A 26667-nucleotide genomic window follows, 5' to 3' on the forward strand; every position below is an offset into this window, starting at 1 on the left:
ACATGAGGAAGATCAATCCAGGACCATTCCGCGCGCATGCCGTGAAATACAATCAATGGCGGTGGTGCGTCGGTGGAAAGAGAGAGGAAAGAGGAAGGAGGGCACGAAGGACGGATAGGCCTGAGTCAGCACAGCGGCGGAGATAAGCGCGATAGCATTCATTACAAGCATTCTTTTCTTTCCTTACTTCGTTACACCATGAGCACACCCGAACCAGTTCCCTCCCCGGCCCAGGGCGTGGGCCCGCTCTATCGCCCGGATGGAGAGAAGCCCACCGCGACCGTCTCTAAAGATGCCTCCTTTGAGAATGTCCACGTGCTGCCGCAGACGCCGCAACTGATCGCCCTGTTGACGTGAGTATGGTGGGGTCGTTGCTTGGTTCCCCAAACACTACATACTAACCGGCCCCAACAACAGCATGATCCGGGATAAGAGGACGGTGCGTGCCGACTTCATCTTTTACTCCAACCGAATCATTCGGCTGTTGGTCGAGGAGGGCCTCAACCACCTGCCCGTGGTCGAACAGTCCGTGACCACCCCGGTCGACCGGGCCTATCTCGGGGTCAAGTTCGAGGGCAAGATCTGCGGAGTATCGATTATGAGAGCCGGTGAGGCCATGGAGCAGGGGCTGCGGGACTGCTGCCGCTCAGTACGGATTGGAAAAATCTTGATCCAACGAGACGAGGAGACCTGCATGCCCAAGCTCTTCTACGAGAAGCTTCCGGCCGATATTGCCGAACGTTGGGTCCTCCTCTTGGACCCCATGTTTGCGACCGGTGAGACTAAAATCCTAGTCCGCTTCCACTTTTCGGCAACTGACTGAGCACAGGGGGGTCGGCCACGCTGGCGGTGGAGGTATTGAAGGAGAAGGGAGTCCCCGAGCATCGCATCCTGTTCCTCAACCTCATCGCCTCTCCATCCGGAGTCGCAGACTTTGCGGTGCGGTTCCCCAAGCTGCGGGTCGTGACGGCTTTCATCGACCAGGGCCTGGATGAGAAAAAGTACGGCTGACGACCCAAGTCTCCTGGTCCATCTCGCTAATACTCTGGATAGGTACATTATCCCGGGCCTGGGCGATTTTGGCGACCGCTACTATACCTTGTAAAGCGGATTACCAGATGGGACAACTCGCTTGAAACTCGACCGACTCTGTGGGTCTCTCGACCATGCTACCGGATCAAGCTGAGTGTTGCTCCCGGCCACTACGAGCCAGGCGATCAGGGCTGCGAGAAGTAGAGGGAATATACGGATAAATAATAACGCCCATTGCATTGTGGGTTTGTGGATTATACCGCGCCCTAAACCATTATTCACTGATATCATGCCGATGCGCCAGTTCGCCCACCCCCTTGTCCCGATCAGTAATCATCATCATCATAGGTATTCTGCGTCTCCGACGGGTCGGCCGCGCGGGAGCGAGGCGGACCAGTCTCGTACTGGTTGGCCGTATCCTTTGCAACGGCATCGCATGCATCGACCCAGTCGGAGTACACGTCCACAGGCGCAGAGAGATCTAGGGGTGGGGGGTCAGTTCAGGATCGCTTCCCGAGAAGGGCGCGGGGCATACAGTTGATCCCCGTCTGAAACTTTTGGCCACAGACCTTGCAGGACAGGTCGCCCAGGCCCAGTTTCTTGTCTAGCTTGACCACCACCGAATTCTCATGGTTGCAGAAGAGACAGGAGAATGCCGTCGGAAGAGGCTCCCGCTGGTGGAGGGTGAGCAATGGACGGCGGGGCGGAGAAAACAGACACTCACCTTGCGGGGCCCTTGCGGTTGGCGGCTGGACTTCTTGCGCTTACCCTGCAGATGGAATATGAGATATGAGTTCCAACCCAGATACAGAGAAGGGTGGGCGAGGAGGAGGTGGGGGGACAGACCATGAAGGCAGTGACGGGGTACGGGCCAGGAGTAGAGAGGTATGATGTGATGATCGATGGATGTATGTAATGGACAATAGCTCTCGCCCCACGTGATTACCACACCACACCATCACCGCACCACACCACGACGGTGTTGGCCAGACACGGCGTATGAATGAAGCAACTCAGGATATTAATCCTGCCTCCCGATCGACCGCATCATAGACGAGATGAACCCCTGCACCCCGTGGGCAGTGTAGGGGGCATCACGTGATCGTGACTAATAGGGCTCGCTTAGCCGAGTTTTCTTGTGGGTTTCGCATTTTGCCCTTCCCGACCGTGTGATTTCCTTCCCCCTTCCCGTGGTGCGATACCTTCTGTCTGTCTCTTCCCATCAACTCCCCCGAGAGACTCGATTCGCAATCATGGCTGTTGGAAAGTACGCTTTTGCTCCTTTCCACCCTTGTCCCACCCGTGCGGATGCTAAACCTCTCCTCCAGAAACAAGCGCCTTTCGAAGGGCAAGAAGGGTATCAAGAAGAGAACCGTCGACCCCTTCACCCGGAAGGATGAGTACTCCGTCAAGGTGAGTCTGGCTGCCCCATGATCGGATCACACGATTCGCTAACTATTATGCAGGCTCCCTCGACCTTCCAGACCCGCGAGTATGAATCACCTCTTCCCACGAATTCGGACTGTGTGTGTGCATGGATGCTAACGGATTCCCCCAAGTGTCGGCAAGACTCTGGTCAACCGTACCAGCGGTTTGAAGAACGCCAATGACTCGCTGAAGGGCCGCATCTTCGAGGTCTCCCTCGCTGACCTGCAGAACGACGAGGACCACTCCTTCCGCAAGGTCAAGCTCCGTGTGGATGAGGTTCAGGGCAAGAACTGCCTGACCAACTTCCACGGTCTGGACTTCACCACCGACAAGCTGCGTTCGCTCGTCCGCAAGTGGCAGTCGCTCATTGAGGCCAACGTGACCGTGAAGACGACCGACGACTACCTGCTTCGCCTGTTCGCCATCGCTTTCACCAAGCGCCGCCCCAACCAGATCAAGAAGACTACCTACGCCCGCTCGTCCCAGATCCGTGCCATTCGCAAGAAGATGACCGAGATCATGCAACGCGAGGCTGCCAGCTGCACCCTCTCCCAGCTGACCCACAAGCTGATCCCCGAGGTCATTGGTCGTGAGATCGAGAAGGCTACCCAGGGCATCTACCCCCTGCAGAATGTATGTTTCCCTCCAAGTGTGCGGTTGGCCCAGACTGACGGCTTTTTTTTTCCCTACCTCCAGGTCCACATTCGCAAGGTGAAGCTCCTGAAGGCCCCCAAGTTCGACCTGGGTGCTCTGCTGAACCTGCACGGAGAGTCGACGACGGATGACAAGGGCCAGAAGGTTGAGCGGGAGTTCAAGGAGCAGGTCCTTGAGACTGTTTAAGGTTAGGGTTATTCGGAGCGGTGTCACATACTGGTCATTCATGACAATCGTTGTCTTCTTGTCATAGGAAAACAAAAAAGTTCATAAAACGTATTGACGGATTTGGATTTCACGACAATGTTTTGCCAGTGACATTGGCGACAGGGGAATGCTTGTCGTAGTCTTAAATCCCGAACTAGCAGAGCCTGATCTCGGTTCATTAATCTAGTTCGCGTATCGTGCCTCATGGCAAAACATCTTGCGACTGGCTGCTGGGTCTGCTCGAAGCCGTGTTCGTCGGTCAATGTTTTACAACGGCCTGCGATTAAAGGGTGAGGGAAATGTCCCTCTGGGCATGTTATAGAAATGGATTGGGGAGAAGATGTCTTTCTGTCTTACCAGTCCGCGGTAGATTTTGGGGTTGAAGGGATCGGTTTCAGGGGTCTGTTGTACACGGTGTAGTCTTTTAAAAGGTACGAAGTGTCCGTTGGCTAGGGTCCGACAGTATTAGATATCTAAGGGAGTGGATCTCGATGAGCATAGTCGATGGCCATTTCCCCTCATATATGGGGATGGATGACCGCATCAGGTCCTACCCTTGTAGAGATTCCGACAACCTATATGGTCAAGTCTAAATATTCTTGCAACTAAATAATCAAGAAGCTTCGATTGGAATATATAATGTGAAAGTCAGTTGAAAAGGTTCTGTCTAAGATACAGAAATCTGCGAGTCACAGGAGTCAACACTATGATGGCTGTTACCCCCCGAGCGTAGTTATGCTTTGTAATGCTCGTGGAGTAAATAGGGAAAGGGTACTACTACTTGCTCTCTTCAATACTTAGGTTTAAATAAAGATTGGGCAAAAAGCATTGAGTACTATCTGAGAAGTGTGTGAAGTTATCCCTAAACCTGTGCACACACACATCCCCGAAGAGCTATATAATCAAGTCCTTCTGAATTGATTATAGTCATTGCGGCCTCGTAACCGACCTGATCGGCTTGCATTTTTCTTATCGACCAAGTCAGACTAAAACGTGTAATTATGTGAGGGCTATAAAAGATCTCGATTTGCTAGAGCAGACTATCGACAAAGAGAAACCCGATGAAGAGAGAAGAGAAGGAGAAAGAAGGGTAAGACGAAGCGAGATCAAAAGAAGTACAAAAAGAAGTAGTCGTCATCGTGATAACACGACAAAGAAAACAAAACAGTCGAGCCATCGCCTCCGGACTTATAACCTAGACACTTGATCCCATCTCTACTATTCCCGTAGCCTTGATAGAGTATCGGAAAGTGAGCTCAATAGGTTGATCAGGGGGCGGGTGGTTGGGACACGGACAGAGAGGGAAGTCGTTAGAGGCCAATGTTGAGGATCATTTGGGTATTGGCGTCGCAGCCGTGAGTAGCATGATCGTCAGTGGGGAAGAGGTACGCAGCGGCACATTGAAGATCCCCAGCAGCGCATACGTCAGATACACAGTCCGAGTTATCAGAAGTGACAGAGAAGCCCACAGTGGACAGGAGATTGTGGAGGAGCATGTTGATGCAAGACAAATCCCAGAAAATGGTGGAGCCAGCCAGGGTATACTCGTATTGGAGGACATTGTCGAGGCTGGGAGAAGTCGATATCTTCACCGAAATACCGCCACCGTCAGGGTTGGTACGCCAGTTCTCGGAGTAACTGCCGCCCGCGGGGATGGTGACCATGTCGGCGGGAACGTCAGAGACGGACCACAGATAGATTGTTCGGCCCGCATTGTTGACAAGGGTAACACCACCGCCAGTCAATGAGCTAGTCGGGGCCGCGGGGCTGGTGGTAGTAGATGTCGTCGTCGGAGTAGGAGTGGAGGTCGAAGACGTCGTGGTGGAGCTGGAGCTGGAGCTAGAGCTAGAGATTGACAAGCTTTGCTCAAAGAACTCGGCAGGCTTGATGGTCGGGGTGGGCGTGGGTGTGGGCGTAGAAGTCGAGGTCGTCGGTGCGACGGTTGAAGTGACACACGCATCAGAAGGCGCAACGCCATCAGCCCACTTGTAGAGTCCATCCGAGATACCGTCGCAGGCCTTTTCGGCGGGGATCAGCTTGCCGTTGAGCTCGTACTCGTAAACAACCGGGCCCGGAACGACCTCAGTCTCAACCACGCGCTTGCGGTGGTGAAGATGGCCATGGTGGCCATGAGGAGCGTGGATGTCGGCTGCGGCAATGCCAGCAGCAGCCAAGGCCAGAGTAACGGACTGGAACTTCATTTTGATCGATGGATGGGATTTCTCGCAACGTCAAGTCGGAGAGGAGACCTATTGCAACAACAGATGAGTTAAATCCATCTCGAGAAATTTCATGTCGCGATTCTTTCGACGGTGACCACGGAAAAACGGATGGAACAAGCAACAGTTGATGACGGTGATGGTGGCAGTGGAGCGAGGAGGGTCGCACAACTTACGGGATAATTCTTCTGGGCTGGCCGTAAGCACAAAGGAGCGACAGAGGTAGATTTGTACACGAGTAGATGGTTCCTAAATGAATGTGGGAAGAGAGCGGGGAGGCTGCTCTGGTCAGAAGAGGAACTTCATCCAATATGTAAAATGATGATGATGGAAAGGGGAAGAAAAGAAGAAGAAGAAATCGAGGAAAAGGCTTGGATTGATTAAGGGGAGACCGGGTCAGGGGCGAGTGTTTGAGATCTACGCCTTGTAAGGTACTAGTGTCAGGGCCATGTGGAGAGTCGGGCCCAATCATGGGCCGGGAACTCGCGTGGTCGGACGGCGCGAGGGCGGACCTAGGCTACATCGGGGAGGATTGGTGCCTGGGTTCCATGGCTCTTCACCAGTGATTGGTATCTTACCGGACTGCGGCAGCCAAGTGTGAAACACAAGGAAGGCGCCTAGCAGTGATACACTACCGTCTCAGGTAATAAAAAACTTTCAAAGAGCGCCCCCACGAGGATTCGAACCTCGGTTTCGAGATTAGGAGTCACACGTTCTGCCACTGAACTATAAGGGCTGTGAGCCCGTTTCGGGCTCAACTAGGGGCATATCCTCTTGGATACGTTTAGTGGATCTCAGAAAGGCATTACCCGCCCCTGGGAGTCGGTAATTGATTTGTATCGGCGAATCTCTCTCATTAAGGGCGTAATGGCCTTGGTAGAGTTACCCTGACCAAGGCACATTTGACGGGCTTTGGGCAATACCGACTTCCACGGCCGAGTGAAAGCAATTATCCTGATAGTTTTGGATCAAAGAGCTGCTAGACACCCGCGCAGTTTTCACAACTTTTTTAAAAAAAATAAAATGAAAAAGACCCTTTTTTGGTAATTAAATGATATCAAACATTGCAATGACTAGAATTATATGAACTTTTGCGATTGAGACTGTCTCTGAGAAGGACCCTTAGCAGACTACTATAATTGGGATATCGGATGGTGAGCATGTGTACAATGTGTACGTGCATGGAAGTTGGTCGCAGAATTTACCACCGAGAGGTTAATAGGAGCCCATCTTCGACTAGGAACTACAGTGGAAAGAACATGTGCAGCAGGTTAAGCGCACTACCAAAGTGAAAAACGCACTTGGCGGACTGAACAAACTTCGACCTAGGCAGATAAGAAAGCTCCATCAAGTGTATGTAGACCTAGTAGTCGACTACGCGTCATGTTATAGCACAACCCTTTCAAAGACAAATCCCACCTGCAATGTGTAGCACGGTCTATCGAGCTGCTCTGATGCGGATCTGATCTGCCTTCAGAATAGTGTCGATTCGCGCCCTAGAACTAGAAGCATACGTCCTGCCAATGCACGACCTACGCAGCCATCCTAAAACACCATTATGAGGCTACACACCCTTCCTAGGGACCACTATACACGGGATGCTCTCCGCAGAGCGCAGAGTCCGCTAACGCTGGCGCACTGCCCCTTTTCCCGCTAGCGGAGGCTCGATCATGAACATGGGTCAATTGGACAAGCTAGATATTATCGACCCGAAGCCCCTAGCTACGTAGAGACAGACCATCGATCTACGCAACATCAACATCGAACTAGATCGGGAGAAGATAGTAGAGGACGCATTGTCTTTGCGAGCAAGCCCTAGTATCGTGGTATTCGCTTCTAGCCACTATGACCTACTTGGCGCTGCAACAGTGGCGCCAAACAAGGTGATGAATTTGCCGAATCACAGAAGATTTGCGTCAGCTCCGCAATAGACTAATCGGTATATGCCGCGAAACTATTCGGAATAGTCTATGCTTTGCCTTCATGTTCAGGCTAGTCCGACATGACAAATAATTTCTAATACCGGGGTCGAGGGTAACAACAATCCTCCCATGCGACAGCATATCTACATTGCAGGCCATCGGGAGGTTCCTAAGAATCTAGGACAGCGGACCATCTATGCTATTCCACAGGCCGTGGCAGAAGTGAGGTCATTAGGTGTCTCTCTTGCCTCTAACGAATACCTGAGTACTCAATTATCAATAGAATATTATTTCATGCCATAGGAATAGCAATGTTCGGTTGAGATTCGGAAAGAAAGAGTTCCCAAAAAGCAACGAAGCATATAGTCCCTACACATATTGAGTGCCAAGGCTAAGACTCAACGTTTGAGCTAATCACATGTGATGATATTTAAAGAAACATAAACACAAAAACGGTTTAAATATAGAGGGACGATGCGTATAGAGCATACGCAAAAGGAGCGCTAAGGCTAAGACGAAACCGTCCAGGTGAAACGAAACGAAAAGCCAATATATTATGAGACCGTCTACACGCACGATACCGCTACTCGCACGACATCCCCTGTATATAGTTATATCCTAGTATCTCATATTATTAGAAATTATGAAATTATTAGAGACTAGATCTATTTGAAAGCCATTTAGAATTAATATCATATATTATTATATCGTATTTCTTTGTATTTACCCTTCTTTCAGTTCAAGTGCATAAATTAACTATAGGTTAGGATTCTTCCAAGAATTAATAATATATCTGTGTTATACTAAATTATTATTAGCTCAGTACCCTTTTACTACTGTATCAGCACCTTTTTAGAATACTATTTTTTACCCATCGGATGGGTATCTATGCAAATAATTAGTACTTCTATACTAGCCGAGGGCCTGTTTTAGTAGCTATTAAACATATATAACCTTTAACTATAATTAGTACTAAGCTCTAGACACTATTGACACTATTGATAAGCTGGAACAATTAACTAGCTGTACTTCAGTACTAATAGAGGGGACCAGAATATAAACATATAGTACTCTATAAATCTTAGAATTTTTTACTATAGTTATGAATTAAATTTTACAGGTAGTAATAGTAATGATGTATTAGTTAAAGGATAAGAATTAAATTACTAATAAACGATATTAGTAAGGGTCTTTAATATGATCAAGAAGTTTTAACGTCTTATATAAACAATAATACCTAACCCTAATAGACAAATTACTCGTACAGTAGAACTATAGTAATTTGTTAATACTTGTTCGATAGAATAGTTAAAGGCTATACCTTATAGAAAAGACCAGTTATAACATTGAAATTATTAATAAGAATATACTACACAGTATAATTTATCCTCTTTCTTAGATATCTGTAGCCTACATATAGCTTCTAATAATAATATTTATAAAAATATCTTGATTAAATAAATTCATCTATCTTTAAAGCCTATTAGTGTACTTGCTCTTTTTATATCTAAAAGGATAGTAAGGTATATCCATATATAGACTATTCTAGACTTAGTAAGGTAATATAGCTACTTCAAGCATATATTTATATCTCTTATGCTAACTAATATAATACCCTTATAATCGGTTAGAAATATTTCTAAATAGGATTTAAGGCTTTTATTCATGAATCAATAGATTAGCAGGCTTAACATAGCTTAGTTTGAATATAGCCGCTATACGGGAGTACTATTAGACCTATCTAATAGGTAGGAGGATGAATGACTCTTAGATAGAGCCTGGAGCAGTAGTCACTGCCTAGTCTAAGCTTAGGACGTATTATTTTAGAATAAGGATAATGACAATAAAGGAAAATCAAAAAGGGAGAGAAGTAACTATACGTCCTTATTATACTAGTACTCTCTCTTTTACCTCCATCCCTCTAACTTCCCTGAAATAGTTAGTTACTAAGGGCTCATATTACTAAAAATGCTATAAGAGCTATCCCTACTGAGCTATTCTACTAAATATAGTAGCGGCTTTCTATAGAAAATTTTATATAATAAGGAAGTAAGACCGACTAGGAATATACGTCCCTATTTAACTCCTTATTACTCACCACTATCTTATTACCCTATAAGGATAATGATATTTCTTCTATTCTATTTACTTCCTCTACGCCTATGTTAATAGGATATTACTAAAACTACAAGAGCTCTAAGTCGACTATAAAATGATCTATAGCTCGGATTTATAAGCTTTCAATAGTGTAATCTATTATATCCTGGAGGTATTAATATCCCAGTTTAGCTAGTTTATATGGTAAAGTGCCTTCCTTACGTTACTTCAAATGGGGTATTATAGTAGTACATCCCTAATTATCTAGTTACCTAAACAAATAGTTAAACTACGCTACGAGCGCCTGGTTCGCTTTGCTATCTAGATAGCTACCTAAAGGGGTAAGATACCTATTAGCGTATCCTTATGAAGACCATACAAATAGTGTAAAGGGAATTTACTAAATTAAGATTAAGCTATTTCATAGTATATATAACCTTAGAATAATCCTCTAATCTTCTAATTCAAAGAGTCGATGGGTCATTAATTTATGGAAAATGGTTAATATAAATCGTACGTAATAAAGTCTACGGTAAGGGTAAAAAGTAAATATAAAAAAAATTCCTTAGTATGAGTAGGAAATTTATTAAGATTATCGGATCAGATAACATCGTCGGTAAGCGAGCGCCGCACCCCAAAACACCATACTGAATACATTATTTCAATAACTCAATATTTCAACAACCAAAAGTTACTTTTATGTGACTATTAGTATAAAACTATCAATATGCGTAATAGATAGTATAACCCAATTGAAATCTAAATTAAAAACTTATTCCATTGTATTACCAAAAAAAAGACATGTGTACCTACGACACATATATATATCGGAATAACAAAACCTCATAAATTTTCTAAACTTCATAAACATGCTAGATATGGTATAAACACCACAAGGATACTATAAAATCCTACACTAAGCTATCGTCGTTGAGATATTGAGTTGTAATTCATCGCAATTACTATGGTGTTCTGGGGTGCGGCGCTCGCTTACCGATTACGTTAAGGAATAGCTTAGGTTTATCTCTAAAACTTCAACGGAAAGCAAAGGTGACTAAGTAATATATGCTACATACGACCGCCGTGAGTGTCGTGGTATATATAAAGGTTTAGACTATAGATAGAATTCCTAAAAGGAATAGGGTAATAAACTACACAAGTGGTAGGTCCCCACCAGTATACACCTCTCAACTAATTAAGAGGCATTAAACTGGAGACCTACTAGACTATAAGGGTACATGTATGACTAACGTAATTCGTCGGTGAGTAGATTACCTTAGTAAGTAGGCTAGAATTAGAAAATACGATTACGCCCTAAAGCGTTAACTTCCCTATTCTATCTACTATAGCCCTAATTCCCACGGTAGTTAAATTTCAAGAAATCGTATTAAATAAAGCATAGAATCCTACTCGCAATCTAAGTATTTTAGACTAAAGAACCTATAATTCGCGTAGCTATGCGTCTACTAAAGTCCCTAATATAACTCTAAAACGTTATATTTATAGTTCATTAATGATTCCGCAACGATATACTCATCCCTCACTAATTAGCTAGGCCCCCAACGCTCTCGCTAGTAAGGGCCCTCCCTAACGAAATAAATGCTAGCAAAATACAAAATTTCCCCTACCTACTAACTTTTGAAGCTATTTACAAATCCCCCCTCTATCTATCAATAGTATAAATTCGATTAGCGCGCGTAGGAATAAAGACTATTAGAACAAATCAGGGTACTGATTATATTAAGCACTATCTAGAGTTTAAAACGCGGCTTTTTATCAATACGATTATAAAAAGGCTTTATAGAAGATCTGTGTATTATTATGCATTAGTTTAAGCTTATACGACGTACTATCGATAAGAATAGTATCTAACTTAAGAATATCTAGAATTTTAGTGAAACAAGTTTTACAATATGACTTACGTGTACTCGAAAGATACTTTAGGTATACTAATTATTAGCATTTTAAAAAAAAAAATGTCTACCTAATAGTGCATTACCTAGAGCCCCTTAGCAGGTAGGAATATATTAGAACCACGATAATGTCCTTATCTATTACTACCTAACGTAAGGCGTTGAGGTAGCTAGATAGGTAAACTTATGCTAATAAATAGTATCTGAAAGCACCAAAGTATACCTACCCTGCTATCTATAAGAATACTACCGTATATTGGCAATACTTTAGTTTATACCTAGTTTGAGCTATTTTAATTACTAATATTCCTATAGCGTATATAATTAGTATACTATCTATACCTATAAAGGATGATGAGTAGTAGTTCCCTGCCTATAAGTATTTAGCACCAATATAGGAGGTTATTCTTACTATAGTTATTACAGGTATAACTATAACCTTTTATAAATAGAGAGATAGTATTGATATATTAAATACTTGAGAGCCAGATCATTGGCGAGCTATTAAAATAGATTAAGATTACGTTAAAGAGTAGACAAAGGCCTTATTTAAAATACTGAATCTTTAGAATCTAATATTATAAGGTCGCTTAATAGGGCGGGCGTACACTAGCAATCTAAAACTGACAGGAGTTTAATACCTGTCTCACGATATAGAGAACTCTCTCTTACAGAGGAACAAAAAGAAAGGAGAGTACCCTGCCTCCTTTACAGACATATTTGTCCTATCTATAGACTCTAATTCTATAGTTTATTATAGAATAGTTTTTTAACCTATAATAGCTATTCCTAAATAGGAGCCAAAAAGCTACCAATTCAATATTAACGTCGTCTTCTGTTAGGGTTTGTCGTGTCTTAACAGACGTACGACAATAGCTGTCAGCTCCCAGGATACAAGATGGATTTGCTAAAGAGGGGAACTACCAGATCAGGGGTAGACAGACTAAGTACAGGAGAGATGCTGAGTAATCAAGCAGACAGAGACAGGACAATAGCTACGTACACTACGTAGCGCGTGTTACAGGGTCAACCTGTAACATCTTCATACGGTTTTATAGGGACAATAAAATAAACTACGCAAGAAATTTTCTAATCCAAAAAATAATAGTAATAATTACTAGGACCCTGTTAATATGGTATTTAGAAAGGGTACAAATCGAGTATGATACTTAAAATATTAAAGTAAACATTAGTTTAAAAAGGTAGGCAGGTATGATAAATTACAGGTAATAGGATAATATCTATATACTAGTTGACTAAATAAAAGAATGCGAACTAGGACTAAAAAAGTATTCTAATATAGGGAAAAGTTAAGCTACTAGACCATCTATAACGTATTCGGTAAGAGAGAGAGGCATGTAAGCGAGTGAGTCAACCTAAAACACTATAGTAAATGCGATATTTTACACCTCGATATCTCAACAGCAATAGCTTCTTGTAGGATTTAATTATATCATGATACTATTCAGGGTATATATGGCCTATTTCTAATGTTTTCTGAAATTTTGAGAACGCGGGCTTCAGATATATATATCGAGTACACGGTCGCAATGTATTTTTTGGTAACATAGTAGAATTATTCCTTAACCTTACTTCAATTCAGTCTATACTATTTGTTATACCGGTAAACAATAATATACTAATAATCAAGTAAACTTAACTTGTGGTTGTTTGAGATATGTAGTTGTAAAATATCGCATTTACTATGGTGTTTTGGGTTGACTCACTCGCTTACATGCCTCACTCGCTTACCGATTACGTTATACATCTAGCTGTATACCTATAATCCTGTCCCCCCACCCCCTCCTCTCCCAGGGGGGCCCGGGGCCTTTTTCTTAAAAAATCCCGGATCTTAATAATACGTACGGCATTTGAAGTGCATTTTCTTTTTGGGTATATAGAATTCGGAGTTCTAAATAATACCTAGCGCAGTTAGGATTTATGATGATCACCTCGGCCCTTACCGCTCTCGCTAGTTGGGACCCTCCCTAGCTAAATTAGAATTTTTCCCTATCTACTAACTTTCAACTCCTATTACGAACTAGCACGGTGACCAAATTTAATCCTAGAATCGAGAAAGAAATTGCTAATGTTTTACTATAATCACGGAAAGCCAAAAGTCGTTGAGTTAGCCTAGGAATTTAGTATTGTATATAGTTAGTTCAAGAGGCGCGTCTAGGGTCGCTAATCTTATTGCGCTAGAACCCTCCTAAAAAGGGTACCTAACAAGGGCTAAGATAATACATTAATTGCCTAGATATATCTTAAGTATACTAATCTCTTGCCTCTCTTTGCTATAAAATCGAAGGTACTATAAATGACATTTTGTTACGCAGTAGTAGTTCTAATACGTTTATAGAAATTAGGTCTATTATTTCATAGAAAGTCTCTCTAAAGCCTTTAATCCAACCTAAGAAATCTATAGAAGTAAAGAATCTAGACGTAGAGAGATTACTACTAATAATTACGTGGTTTAATAATTATAGGGTGAGTTAGAAACTACTAAAGTTAGACTATATAATATCTAAACCGTCGATAGAGCTAGATTATACCTTAGCCAATGAAAATCTTAAAGTTATAACTAATTTTCTAAATAGGATAAAGCATATCCTAACTAGTCGTACCTAGGATTTCGTAACAACAATTGATATATTATAGTAGCTAGTTAGATAATGCCTCTAATAATATTATTTACTAGTATAGTTTATACCTTAAGAATTAGTATTAAGATTAGCTAGATTTACTAAATACTAGAATAAGGTTAGATCTTATTAATTAATGAATTGATGATTTAACTTCTATAGATATGTATTAACAGTTATAATCTTTAATAATTATTTAAAACCACGACTTCTATACTATATAGACTATCCATTATTACTTATTAATAGCTATAAGTCCTAACTATACGACGTATAATTTCATTAATTATCACTCATAATCAAATACTATACTATTTTCTTCTAAACTTACTATATTTAACCTCTTAATTCTAAGCCCTTCTAGGCATATAAGTACAATTATAGCTAGAAGAATAATAGGACTAAACTATATAGTAGGTAAATTATATAAAAGAGGGATTTCTTCGTTAAATCTATAGGGTTCGAATATAGAATTTTATACTATCAACTATCTAGTATATTTATTTAAGCCCTATAGGCTTTAGCCCTTTCATCCTAAGGTTATTTATAAAGAACTCCTACTAGACGATAGGCTAGATCTAGTCGTCTATAATGAAGGTAATGAATATAAGCTTTTAGAGTAGGATTTTAACTATAGCCGCCTAGTAAAAGGGAAGTAGATATAATGAGTAAAGTAATAGAAACTCTACTACTAGTATTAACTTTATATCAATTCCCTACTAATAACTATTTTAAAAAAATTTTTTTTTATAAAGTAAGAGAAATCTTAGACAATAATAGCCCTAAAATAAATAAATTAAAGTATTAGTTAAGTAAATTTAGGAGAGAAGTATTTAATAAGCCTAAGTAGCGGCCTAGGTATTTATCTACTACCCTTATTTACTACTAAGAACTAGGAGTAAGCTAATCCTAAAAAGACAAAGCAATAGTTATCTAAAGGGGGTACTCTACGAGTTAGGGACTCGAATACGCTTATCTAAAATAGGGACATTATAGAGGCTAGGAGATATAGGCTGAAGTATAAACGTAAAGCTAAATAGATATAGGATAGATAGGCTCGCTAAGACTAAAATTAGGGAGTAGAAGAATTAGAGAAGATAGAGGGGGTATTTGTAAATAGCTCAAAAGTTAGTAGGTACTAAGAAATTTTAATTTGTCTAGGGACTACTCTAATTAGAGCGATAAGGGAACTATAAGGTGGCGCGTAGCTATAAACTATGATTCGCCTATATACGCGAATTTTAGTCTAAGACGCTATTAAAATACATATAGACTTAGCCATATATAGCATATAATTAATCTACTTAGGTACATATTCGTTAAACTTATGTTTCTACTAGGTAAGGATAGTTCGTCCCCTCCTTAAGACTATATATTATTACCCTATGCTTATTCATCGTATATACGTATAGAATATCGTAATTATTATAATAAATGGTTGTAAGACTACTATGTCCTTCATATAACTATATATAGCCATTAATTAAGATATTCAACTAGAATAAAGCCTATTCCATCTCTTTATAATAACGGTTTAGACTATTTTATCAACGTATTACTATATAAAATTATAAATAGTGGTTTAAGACTTTGATTTTAATTATAGGATCTTATTATTTATAATAGCAAATTAGACGAGGCTTATTATGTCGTAACTATTATTAAGATACTTAAAGCCTAGCTTCTAAATAAATAATATTTAACCACCCCTAAAGTTGTAAGCGAATCACTGAAACAATATATATATATTTAATAATGTATATACCTAAAACAAAATCTTACAAATCTCTAAACCTTTTTTAAAAAAAAACAGTGGTATAAATACTAAGGATACTAATTAGATCCCATATTAAGCTATATTTGTTACGATATCAAGATTTAATTTATCGCATTTACTATAATGTTTTAGTATATAGCGCTTAATTAGTTAAGGCGCTCGTTAGTTAATGACATTAGCTATAGTTAAGGTAAAGACGGTTAATAATACTAAACTACCTTATAGCCTAATTTATACTCTTTTTTTAGATAGTACTACTAGCTTTAACGATATATTAATAAGAATATACTAACTAGATAAATCTATATACGCCGAATAATAATTACTATACTTTCTCTCTATACAAAAAGGATAAGTAGACTATATCTCTATGTAGACTACTATAAAATTAGTAAGATTATATACAATATGGAATCACTAGCTTCTCTCTCTCCTTTATCTTAGAAATCGTAGACTAGATCACTAGGACTAATTATTTTAGGCAAACCTAATATAGGAGATATATACAAAGACATTTAAAATATAAGGGTTATAGTATAGCAACTAACCCCTAGGTATAGGATATCGTCCTAACATATTAAAGAAGCATATGAAATCTATTAGGTAGTAGGTAGGGAAACTTATATGTATTTAAAGCATAGGGAGTTCCCTATCTCGACTAGTAGCATAAACTATAGTACCTATACTATCTATTATTATTCGCTATATATCGTTATCCCTACTAAACGGAAGTAGCCTATAGTAACTTCTACTAATACTAGTATATGCCCTCTTTAGGAAGAAAGTTATGTTACAAATCCCTATTACTATTAATCACTATAATTATCATATAGGTAGGTAGGGTAGATATAGCAATTAGTATAGGGCTAGCTTACTATTATATTTATACGGCTATTCGCGATTAGTCTACTATTCTTTACTTCTTTAGTACTATAAACTTATAAGAGTAGCGATTAACTATAGTATCTCTTAGATTAAGAACTATATTGATTTATCCCTCGTAATATCATAGATAGAACTTAAAAAGAGCCAAATTTACTATCAATATAAATAGTGTACTAATTTTAGAACGTCTATACTAATAGATTACTCTATCCTTAACATATTAACTAAAGGTTAATAATTATTAGGCTTCTTCGTTAATGTCTTTATTCCCTTTAATCTTATTATTAGGTATTAGAATAGGAAGACTAATCTAGCTAATAGCTCTATATAAAAGACCAGATTAAGGAAAATACTGTAAGTATAGAACTATTCACTATTTTAGAACTATATTAGTCAGTAGTACTTTATTAATATTTTTTTAAGGGCCTATATACTAATAAAATAAATATTGGTTAAGGTCTAATAAGGTTTATTTTTAAGAGAGGCCTAAGCTTAGGACCTATATATTATAGAACCCTAAAGCGCTAAGTTTTAGAAATAGATAACTAATCTAGATAAGATTCTATATTATAATTAATTAATCCCCTATTCATTATAAATAGTATAGTTAATAAAAAAGCCTATACTTATATAATCTAAGTTTGGATATTTTCATAATTATGAAATAATAAACTAGACACCTAGAAACCTAGAGATTGAAAGCTAACTGAAATAACCTTAAAAGGAATATGAAGGGTAGTATATTAATTCTATAAGGTATGTTTCTATCATTGATTCTATATCCCTTTGGTAGAAAATCTATACAGACTCAAATGGTCTATCTTATAATAATCCTCTTACAGGTTACTTGATATTGATCTTATAAGTTCAACATGTATAGTGTATTAAGTTACTGAGGGAATAATACCCTGTGTATTAGATAACTATAGCCCTAAGATAAATTAGGGTAAACGACTATATAGTAACTCCAAATTATCAATTCTATTTGAATTAGAGACTGAATTAGGTGTAGATTTTATTAGCTTGTTTACTATATCTAAGGAGAAAGTTCTTTCTCGGCTATAGAAATATATATTAAAAAGTTATTTGTTGGAATTAGATATAAAAATTATAGATATTAATTTACTACGGAACTTCTACCAATCTAGCTATAGATCGAAACCTTATTAATAAAGAAACGCTAAAATAATGTAAATCCTAAGCGACCCTATACACCATAGTAGTCTCGATAAACTACCACTCGATATACCTTAGATGTAGTTTAGCAATGATAGGTTTTTATGATATTATATTGTAGTCTGGTGCTATTAGGTCATGTCTTACCATTATGAAGTTGAAAATTTTTATAATAATATTCAGTTATTCAGAGATATACATTTGGCGCCCTCACATATGCATGTTTTGGTAATGAATAACTTTTAAATTCAATTAGTTTACACTATTTCTTAGATCTTGGTAGTATCAGAGCAATAATCAAGATTACCTATATATGTATCTATAGCTATACCTCCTTTTGCCCTATAATAAACCTGATATGATATATTCTATATTTCTGAGCTAAATATTGGTTATAGTCCTATACTAGGGATTTTTTGCTAGTATAACTTTAGTTATTAGTGACGATATAAGATTACAATTTTTATTCTACTACTTAATAACGTTAAAGTATATAACATGGGTATTCTGAAAATTATATCGTTAGTTAAAATAGCCTTAGTACATAGACGATTTGTATATTTTATTATATCTACTCTCTATAAGTGTAGGAGGCTACCCACCCTATGCGCTACTATATATTTGCTCTAGGCATATTAGCTCTAACGGCTGACAGTGGTCTTTTTAGCCTAATAGAACGAATTATGCGACCCAGGAATGATATGTAATAGTAAGATTATACAGTGGTATTGCTAAAGTCTAAAACCCTCCGAAGTACTGTAGCATTAATATCTTACTAGCAATTAGCATTTAAACCACCCAAAATCTACTATTAATAGGCGGTATACCCTTATAAGTGATCGGTAGGGAAAGGTACTATAGACGGGTTTTCGGACTCAAGCACTTCCACTATACTCTATAGCTTATATACCTTAGCTTTAGTACTAAAGACGCTATAAAGCTTAAGAATAGCTCCTAAAATAACTTTTAATCTTATCTAAATTAGTCTAGTATAGGATCCAAGTTATTATTATAACCCTAAAAGGCTTTACCTAATTTAGAATTTCAAGTAAGTCTAACTAATTAAGAAATATTATATAGTTAATCTATATGATTGGTATCTAAAATAGACCTAATATCTAGTAATAAAGGGGAACGAAGTAAGAATAATTATACGTTCTTTTGTTCTATATAGTATATAGTATTTTAGTGCTAACATATTCAACTCACAAATAATTAAGAGACGTTAACTACTGTTATTCTTTATTACCCCCTTATAATACTAGAAACAAAATTAAGATATATGAAAAATTAATAGAACTAATAGCGATTCATTAGTTAATTAGGTCTATATAAGGGCTAGGGCTAGTAGAGTAAGTATCTTAGTAATAACTATTTTATAAACTAATTGTCTACGCTTATAGCAATAACAAAAGCCAAGAAAAGAAAAAGATATGAAGATTTAGCAGGGGGAAATTATAATAAAGTTAACACGATTCCCTCCCCGCTTTTCGTACCCTATATATTCGCCCTAAAGATTATAGTACTATAGTATAACGTAGTCGGTAAGCGAGTCGCCCATGTAAGCGAGCCGCTCACCCCAAAACACCATAGTAAATGCATTATTTATAGCTCGATAGCTCAGCAACATTAGCTTGATATGAGATTTCATTATATCCTAGTACTATGTAGATCATGTCTAACCATTTTATGAGGTTTTTACAAATTTATAATGTCGGTTGATGCGAATATATATATTTGCAGCCTGTGAACGTGTATTTTTTTTGGTAATGAGATAAAATAATCATTGATTCTAAATTTAAGTGAGTTTACACTATTTTTCATGGACTATAATAGTATCATGCCAATAATCAAATAAATAAAACCGTGGCTGTTGAAATATCGAGTTGTAAAAATAATGCATTTACTATGGTGTTTTGGGGTGAGCGGCTCGCTTACATGGGCGACTCGCTTACCGACTACGTTATACTATAAACCCTCTATCTTAGTAGTCCCCTTCTACTACCGTATTAGTACCTTCTCTGAGTATTTTTAGTCAGTTAACTAATAGGTCTCTACCCTAATAACTAGTTCTTTTATAATAAATCGGCTAGAGGCATATTTAGCGTATAGATGTATTTATGGAATAGCTTCGCCCACTCGGAGTTTGAAAATAAAACCTTAGCGTAGTAGACAGAGTAGGTAGCTCTAGTAGAGGGCATAATAGAATTCCCTACCCACGCTTATAGTACAACCCCTAGGTAGGCTCATTACTCGTAGTAGACTAGACCCGAGTAAACTAGATAATGCTCATACCTAATATGTATTAACCTACCTAACTCGAGAGGTCGCTACTTAGCTATAGACAATATCTAGCCTAGAAAGGTACTAGACGCTACGGTAGATAATAGGAAAGAAAAGTATAGTAGTTAAACTAAACTTCTAATAGAATAAAAATATCGAACTCTCAGAGACAAATATAGTATTTAACTAGGGCGGTTAGTCCTATCTCGCCTTTTTTTTTTTTTTTTTTTTTTTGCTTCTCTATCTTAAGGTAGATAGGTGGGGTAAGAGGGGTTCAAAATCGTATATAGTTTCTAAACTTAAGTATTAGGGTTAATCTAGATCCTTGGCATTCTATAGTGATAGGATACGGAAAGGGTCCTCACATTATATAGAGAAGAATCTAGTGAATGCCTAGGTTCTAACTAAAATTGTAAATCTGAATTAGATACTAAGGGAATAGAAAGGATAGGGAATCTACCATTTTAGCTATAGTGTTAGGGCCCTATGCGCCGGCGTAGACTCATTCGTAGATTTAATACTCCTTCAATCGCTACACGATATTTCTATATTATTCTTGAAATAGTTCCCCTAGCAAGTACTCTGTTACTCCTTACTAATGTACTAATTAAAGTTTGGCCCTTGCCCTAGTCATATACTATGTTCCTCATTTCCTTTTCTATCCCTAGTACAGATTTCCGTATCCTCGAAAATACTTAGAAGCTAACTAGCACTACATAGCAATCCTTATTAGTATAACTATTGCTCTTAGGGGCTAGCGAGCCAATAAATCGTTCTAGCGGTAGCACGATAAGAACAATTTTCGATAACTTCCTATAGACGTTGCTCTCGTCTACCTCCTATTCTACCTTAACCACCTACTTAAAACGGTTTCCCCAAGATATAGCTAATCGAGAGTAGAGTTACAAATAGTTAGTGAATTCACTAGAAGATCGCTAAGGGACTTAACCCATCGAGCAACAATAGCGAGCCGTCTAAGTAGCTTGCACCCACACTACCACGCCCCTATTATATAGCAGTTTTAGACTACCTTAACCTCCCTCTATTCTAGAACCCTACTATTTTATAAAGGCGTTTTAAACATAAGGGTATATCGAAACTAGGCTTATATATTTACTATCATTAAAATACCTAAAACAATCTAGCTTTACGAATAAACTAATCGAAATATTATTATAAGTAAATTACTTTCAGAATTATAACGATTGACTTTCATATTGTTGTTAAAATAGTTACAGATTATACCCCTAACAGTAATCTATTAGTATATGTTTCTTCTAATACCTCTAGTATAAGCAGCAAATTATTCTCTATTATCTATAAATAGCCTTACTCCTAAGTACCATAAAGGCTATAATAAAAAGAATACTTCCTACTTTCTATGCATTCCCTATATTAGTATCTATTAGGGCTATTTTAGGTACTAATCATATTCATAGATTAGCTAAATATACTAGGTGACTAAGCTAACTTAGTAATAATACTAGAACTAGAAATAACTAGTTATTCTAGGATCATAATAACGATTTGGAGCCACTATAATCTAATCTCTTAAAGCTATTGTAGCTAGTTGTTAAACTCTATACTATTTTTTAAATAGTAAAGGCTTACTATATAGGATAAAACATAAGGCTAGGCGTGAATAAGAAAGTATAGATCTTAGATCTTTATACTATAGTAACTAGTAGTTTTATTACCGATTTGGTCATTAGAATATACTAGTTAATAGGCTATAGATAAATAGCGTAAGTAGGAAATAGTGACTTTATACCTCGAGGTATTGAATTATTGCCTTTTTACTACTAATAGAATAGTACTAAAGCTAATAATAATCGCTTACCTATATCTGAATAATACTAGGTATCGTACTAATAATAGTTAAGGCGTTCTTAAAAGGGTATATGCTATAGCTATACAGGACATCTATAATAGGTCTAGTTAGGCTAGGACAATAGTAATAACTAAAGAAAAGCCTTCCTATAGATTATTTCTATAGAATTAAATTAATATTAATATTTTTTTGGACCTCGTTTCTTATATTTCAAAATTACTTTATATTTTCTATATACTTCTAGTACAACTACTCATTAAATATATTCAAACGCTGTTCCTTCGACTTTACGAGATAATAGTAGTTACTATTAAAAGCCTCTACTAATTCTAATATTATAAACGAATTACCCCTAGAACTATAATAATTCGCTAAATGTTTTCTTGAAGATTATACTACTAAGGAAATAGATTATAGGATTAAGATAATTAGTAATACTATACTACCTAATAGTCTAGTGTTCCTCTCTTTGGATCTAGTAGCTCTTTAATCTCTTTTTAATAGAGTAATCTATTATTATATCTACTAAGTATTGATATATCCTCTTAATTTAGCTAGTCTATAGTAAAGTACCTTTCGTTACTTAAAAGGGGTTATTAAGATATTTATTAGCATATTATTAGCAAAAAAGCTTATAAGAAACTATCACTAAAGGAAGTCCTTATAATATCTTCATATGCAATAAAAACTACAAATAGTACAAAGGGAATTTACTAAATTAAGTATTAGGCTATTTTATAATACAACCTCAGAATAATCGTCTAGTCTTCTAATTAAAAGAGTAAATAGGACATTAAATTTATAGAAAACATATGTAAATTGTAATAAAGTCAAGCGTAACAAGTAAATACAAAAAAAAATAATCCTTAGTAAGGAAAATAGGAATTAGTAAGACTATCAGATCAGAGATGGCTTATGTTTCTTTTTAAACCCCTAATAAAAACTAAAGGTGCCTGAGTGGTATATGCTACGCTATATACGACCCCTAGAACGGCCGTGGTACATATAAATAGACGCTATAAATAGCTATAAAAATTAGTAGGTAGAAGAATTATAGGTTTTTTATATTATAGCTTGGCTAGGGGGCCATAGGCGCTTACTAGTGAGAAACAACGAGGGCTCGACTAATTATATGGCTTAGATTATAGATACAATTCTAAAAAAAAAAAAGTATAAGAAACTACTTGAGTAGTCGGTCCCCGCCCCTATACTACCTAATACCTTTCGACTAATTAGGCCTAAAACTAGGGTTAACCTAGTTTGTAAGGGTACATATATAATAGCTATTATAAACATGTAATGTAATACGTTGTAGGCTAATTATTATACCCATAATATTTTTAAGTTATATTTATAAATTATATCTACATAGAGCCTTAGGGTCATGATATTTTTATATAGTATATCTTAATAACATCCTAGTTTTCTTAAAAGATAGAGTAAGACTTAACAACTTAAGATAGTATAGGCTCAATATCAAACTAAAAATATATGTTCAATAAAAATTTTATTTATTATTAGCCTAAGTAGTATTTTTTATAGACTCTTAACGTATTAACGCTATTATTTCGTAGGAGATACCGAAAAGCTGAAGTCATTAGGTTCTATAATTCCTATTGATGATTTATCTATAGATTGTGTTTGCCCTATTATTACATAACGTAGTAAAAATAGGAAAAAGCTGGGCGCGCGAGAATTAAAGGAGTATTATATCCTAATTTAATAATATTAACGACTACTACCCTATAGCGTGTTGGTTCTATAAACCTACTTACTGGAGTAGAAATTAATTACATTTTTATAGGTAAAATTTTTATAATTATGCATTGCTTTAAATATAGAGGGAATACCTAGAAAGGGCCTACTTCACCATTAATGTATTAATTAATTAATAGATCACTCTAACCCCAAGTCGTTTGTAAGCTAACTAAAGCTCTTGTCTAATAGGGCTATTAGTTCGTATATATATTTTCCTTTTTATTTTATGATGTACTAGAGTAAGAAAAATAATCTAGGTAAGATGATACTCTTAAGTATAGAACCTTTCAAACTAGTTTATTAGTAGATTATAACTATTTTAGTACTACGTGTCAAAGACAAATAAAAGAAAAGTCCTAGTTTTAGCTTATGTCTTTATGGACCCAAGCTTTACGACCTATATATAGTATAGAGCTCTAATAAGCTACGTATTTCTAGAAATATATAACTATTCTATATATTAGGAGCTAGGTTATAACTAATTGGTCCCCATTTATAGACGATCTAATTTTAGACCTCTTGATAATTATTTTATACCTACAAGCTGATATTTATCACTAGAAACACAGAGGTAAAAGAAAGCGAATGAATGAAGTAAGGTTAAAGGGAAAAGAATAGGTAGACGATTATTTCTATTAATAAACAATCCTATATCCCTTTATTAGAGAGTATATACTAAACTTGATTAGTTTATACAACGTGTACGATTAGTCTAGCGATACCGCCTAATTTTAATAACCATACGTCGGTTTAGGACTAGAATAAGACTCTGGGCTTTTATTTGTTTTTTTTGTCTTTTCTGCACTATTACATTCATGCTGCGGGTGGTCTGCCTCATGGAGAGCCTAGGGCTCCCCGTGCACAGAGACACCTAGGTGCTGCGCACCATTCTCGCTGTCGGGCAGGCCTGATTGCACTCCCGCATAGCGGCTGTACATAAAGCAAGCTACATCGGGCACATGACTACTACTACTACTACTACTACTACTACTACTACTACTACTACTACTACTACTACTACTACTACTACTACTACTACTACTACTACTACTACTACTACTACTAGGACTAAAATAAGTAGAAATCAAAGGTTAAATTCTAAAAACTGTGGCCTAACGCGCTCTACAATTTAGTATACGCTTAAACTAGGATAATCACCTACTGAAATTGCGTCTGATTTAGCTATCTCTTATAGCACAGACTACTGTATACGTGATCGATTCTATCAACGCGTAGACGTTAAATACGCCCTCTTATAGGCCGCCCTAAAGACTTTACCTAACCTAATTAACGATATATCTTTTGTCTCGCTCGTTTGAACCCGTAGTAGAGCTATAGGGTCCTTACTATAACCGTATCTATAAATCTATACTATAAAACTATCCGTCAAGTTTTGAAGTATTATAACCTTAAGAAATACAAATCGAGGTTCTAGATACCTTTAAGTGCTATTACTACTTGAAAAAGGAAGCGATTCGCTCGAATTTAGGGGAGATATAGGTCGTTTAGAAATATGATCTTTTTAAATGATTGTTCGGTTTAGCGTATATCTAATTCTGGTAATCAATAGGTCTTTCGCTTCTATTCTAAGGCATACTAACGTGATATTATATATTTTAAGCCTTATATAAAGGATATTTCATGAATGGTTTAGGCTAGAATCTTGATTAGTAGGCGTATAGAGTTGATGATTATAGGATGCTAAGTCGCCTTATAACGGATATACTACGAAATCACACCTTCATAAGAACCTAGTAAGAGTTAAGGGGATAGATAGTAAGACTAAGATAGATATCTATTCGAAACAAACGTATTCAAAAATAGAAAGCTTACGACTATAGAAGCCGGACATAGCTCAAAAATATAGCAAATGCGGACATTCAATGCAAATCCGCCATGGAGCCTAGAGAATGTCCCAGATGAGCACTAGACGGCGGTCTATGGTGTACACCAGCACAGTTCCGACCAGTGTGTCGGCCAAACCCGTCGATGCAGAGCCGATAACTGAACGCCTTGGCTGCCAGTCAAAAGGACGAGTAGAACCGGAGTGAGTACTGGGAAACCAACCCTTGCCCCGTGAACTATTGCAGGATAAAAAACAAGACAGACGATGTTGGTGCGACGAATGTTGACATCGCAGAACAAGTGATGCCAAGGTTCCTTTTGGGTTGCATTTTTCAGTGCCTCCTCAACGGTATCGGCTTCTTCCCAACAATGCCCTTCTTCCACATCAGTCTTTGTGCGCACTCTCACGAGGAATTTGGCTGCCTCTTCTTTGCGGTTCTTGCTGTCAACCAACGAGGGCTGGAGGCAAGGAATACCGACGGGACGAGAACTATAACGGGGACCAGGGCCTGAATTGCGACTGATATAATCCAGGCCATGGGATTTGTGGCATGACTTGAGGTTTCGTTGATACCAGAAGTCATGATCTGTCCGAATTAGATTGAGGTTTGAATCGAGGACACCAAGGCGCCCGGACGCGGGAGTAATCTCAGACTGGCAGGTTGTCGCCGTATTTTCTGCCAGCCCTACCGCAATGTAGACAATAGCCCTCCCGGCGACGAATTGACCAACCATATATACAGTGCACAATAATGACACTCACCATGCCCATGATGCAGAGAATCCACACGGTTTTCTGACGACGGAGATTATTGACAAAGACCGGCGCAGATAGCGTGTATTCGCCGCCTGTCCTAACCGTCGCCGGAAGTCCCCAATATTCTGCACGCCAGCGAAACTGCTAATGTCGAACGCGAACAGCGTATTCAGAAGAATCGCCACCATGGGATTCAAGTCGTGATGTTCAGTACTTCTAACCTAGGGGAATCCTATCCCCA

At 38.1% G+C, this 26667-nt stretch overlaps 5 protein-coding genes across 5 annotated transcripts; 2 read left to right on the forward strand and 3 right to left on the reverse strand.

Moving 5' to 3' along the window:
• Positions 1 to 198: 198 nt before the first annotated feature.
• On the forward strand, positions 199 to 1105 carry N7474_008869 (uracil phosphoribosyltransferase; the record flags this gene model as incomplete). Its single annotated transcript, XM_057200279.1, has 4 exons — positions 199 to 353; positions 418 to 776; positions 830 to 1001; positions 1054 to 1105. The coding sequence occupies 4 exons, from the start codon at positions 199 to 201 to the stop codon at positions 1103 to 1105; spliced, it is 738 nt and encodes a 245-aa protein (XP_057050980.1).
• Positions 1106 to 1358: 253 nt separating this feature from the next.
• N7474_008870 (transcription elongation factor 1 family protein) lies at positions 1359 to 1881 on the reverse strand (the record flags this gene model as incomplete). Its single annotated transcript, XM_057200280.1, has 4 exons — positions 1359 to 1513; positions 1568 to 1706; positions 1757 to 1801; positions 1879 to 1881. The coding sequence occupies 4 exons, from the start codon at positions 1879 to 1881 to the stop codon at positions 1359 to 1361; spliced, it is 342 nt and encodes a 113-aa protein (XP_057050981.1).
• Positions 1882 to 2285: 404 nt separating this feature from the next.
• On the forward strand, positions 2286 to 3300 carry rps1 (40S ribosomal eS1 domain-containing protein; the record flags this gene model as incomplete). Its single annotated transcript, XM_057200281.1, has 4 exons — positions 2286 to 2299; positions 2361 to 2445; positions 2499 to 2524; positions 2592 to 3300. 4 exons carry the CDS (start codon positions 2286 to 2288, stop codon positions 3298 to 3300), a joined length of 834 nt encoding a protein of 277 aa, XP_057050982.1.
• Positions 3301 to 4631: 1331 nt separating this feature from the next.
• On the reverse strand, positions 4632 to 5522 carry N7474_008872 (uncharacterized protein; the record flags this gene model as incomplete). The annotated part of the gene is made up of 1 exon (XM_057200282.1): positions 4632 to 5522. The coding sequence occupies one exon, from the start codon at positions 5520 to 5522 to the stop codon at positions 4632 to 4634; it is 891 nt and encodes a 296-aa protein (XP_057050983.1).
• A 458-nt stretch (positions 5523 to 5980) lies between these two features.
• N7474_008873 (general substrate transporter) lies at positions 5981 to 26404 on the reverse strand (the record flags this gene model as incomplete). The annotated part of the gene is made up of 2 exons (XM_057200283.1): positions 5981 to 6052; positions 25934 to 26404. 2 exons carry the CDS (start codon positions 26402 to 26404, stop codon positions 5981 to 5983), a joined length of 543 nt encoding a protein of 180 aa, XP_057050984.1.
• Between the last annotated feature and the right edge of the window lie 263 nt (positions 26405 to 26667).

Source organism: Penicillium riverlandense (assembly GCF_028828495.1).
Source record: "Penicillium riverlandense strain IBT 135883 chromosome Unknown utg000007l_segment0_segment0, whole genome shotgun sequence".
In the NCBI taxonomy this organism is placed as follows: domain Eukaryota; kingdom Fungi; phylum Ascomycota; class Eurotiomycetes; order Eurotiales; family Aspergillaceae; genus Penicillium; species Penicillium riverlandense.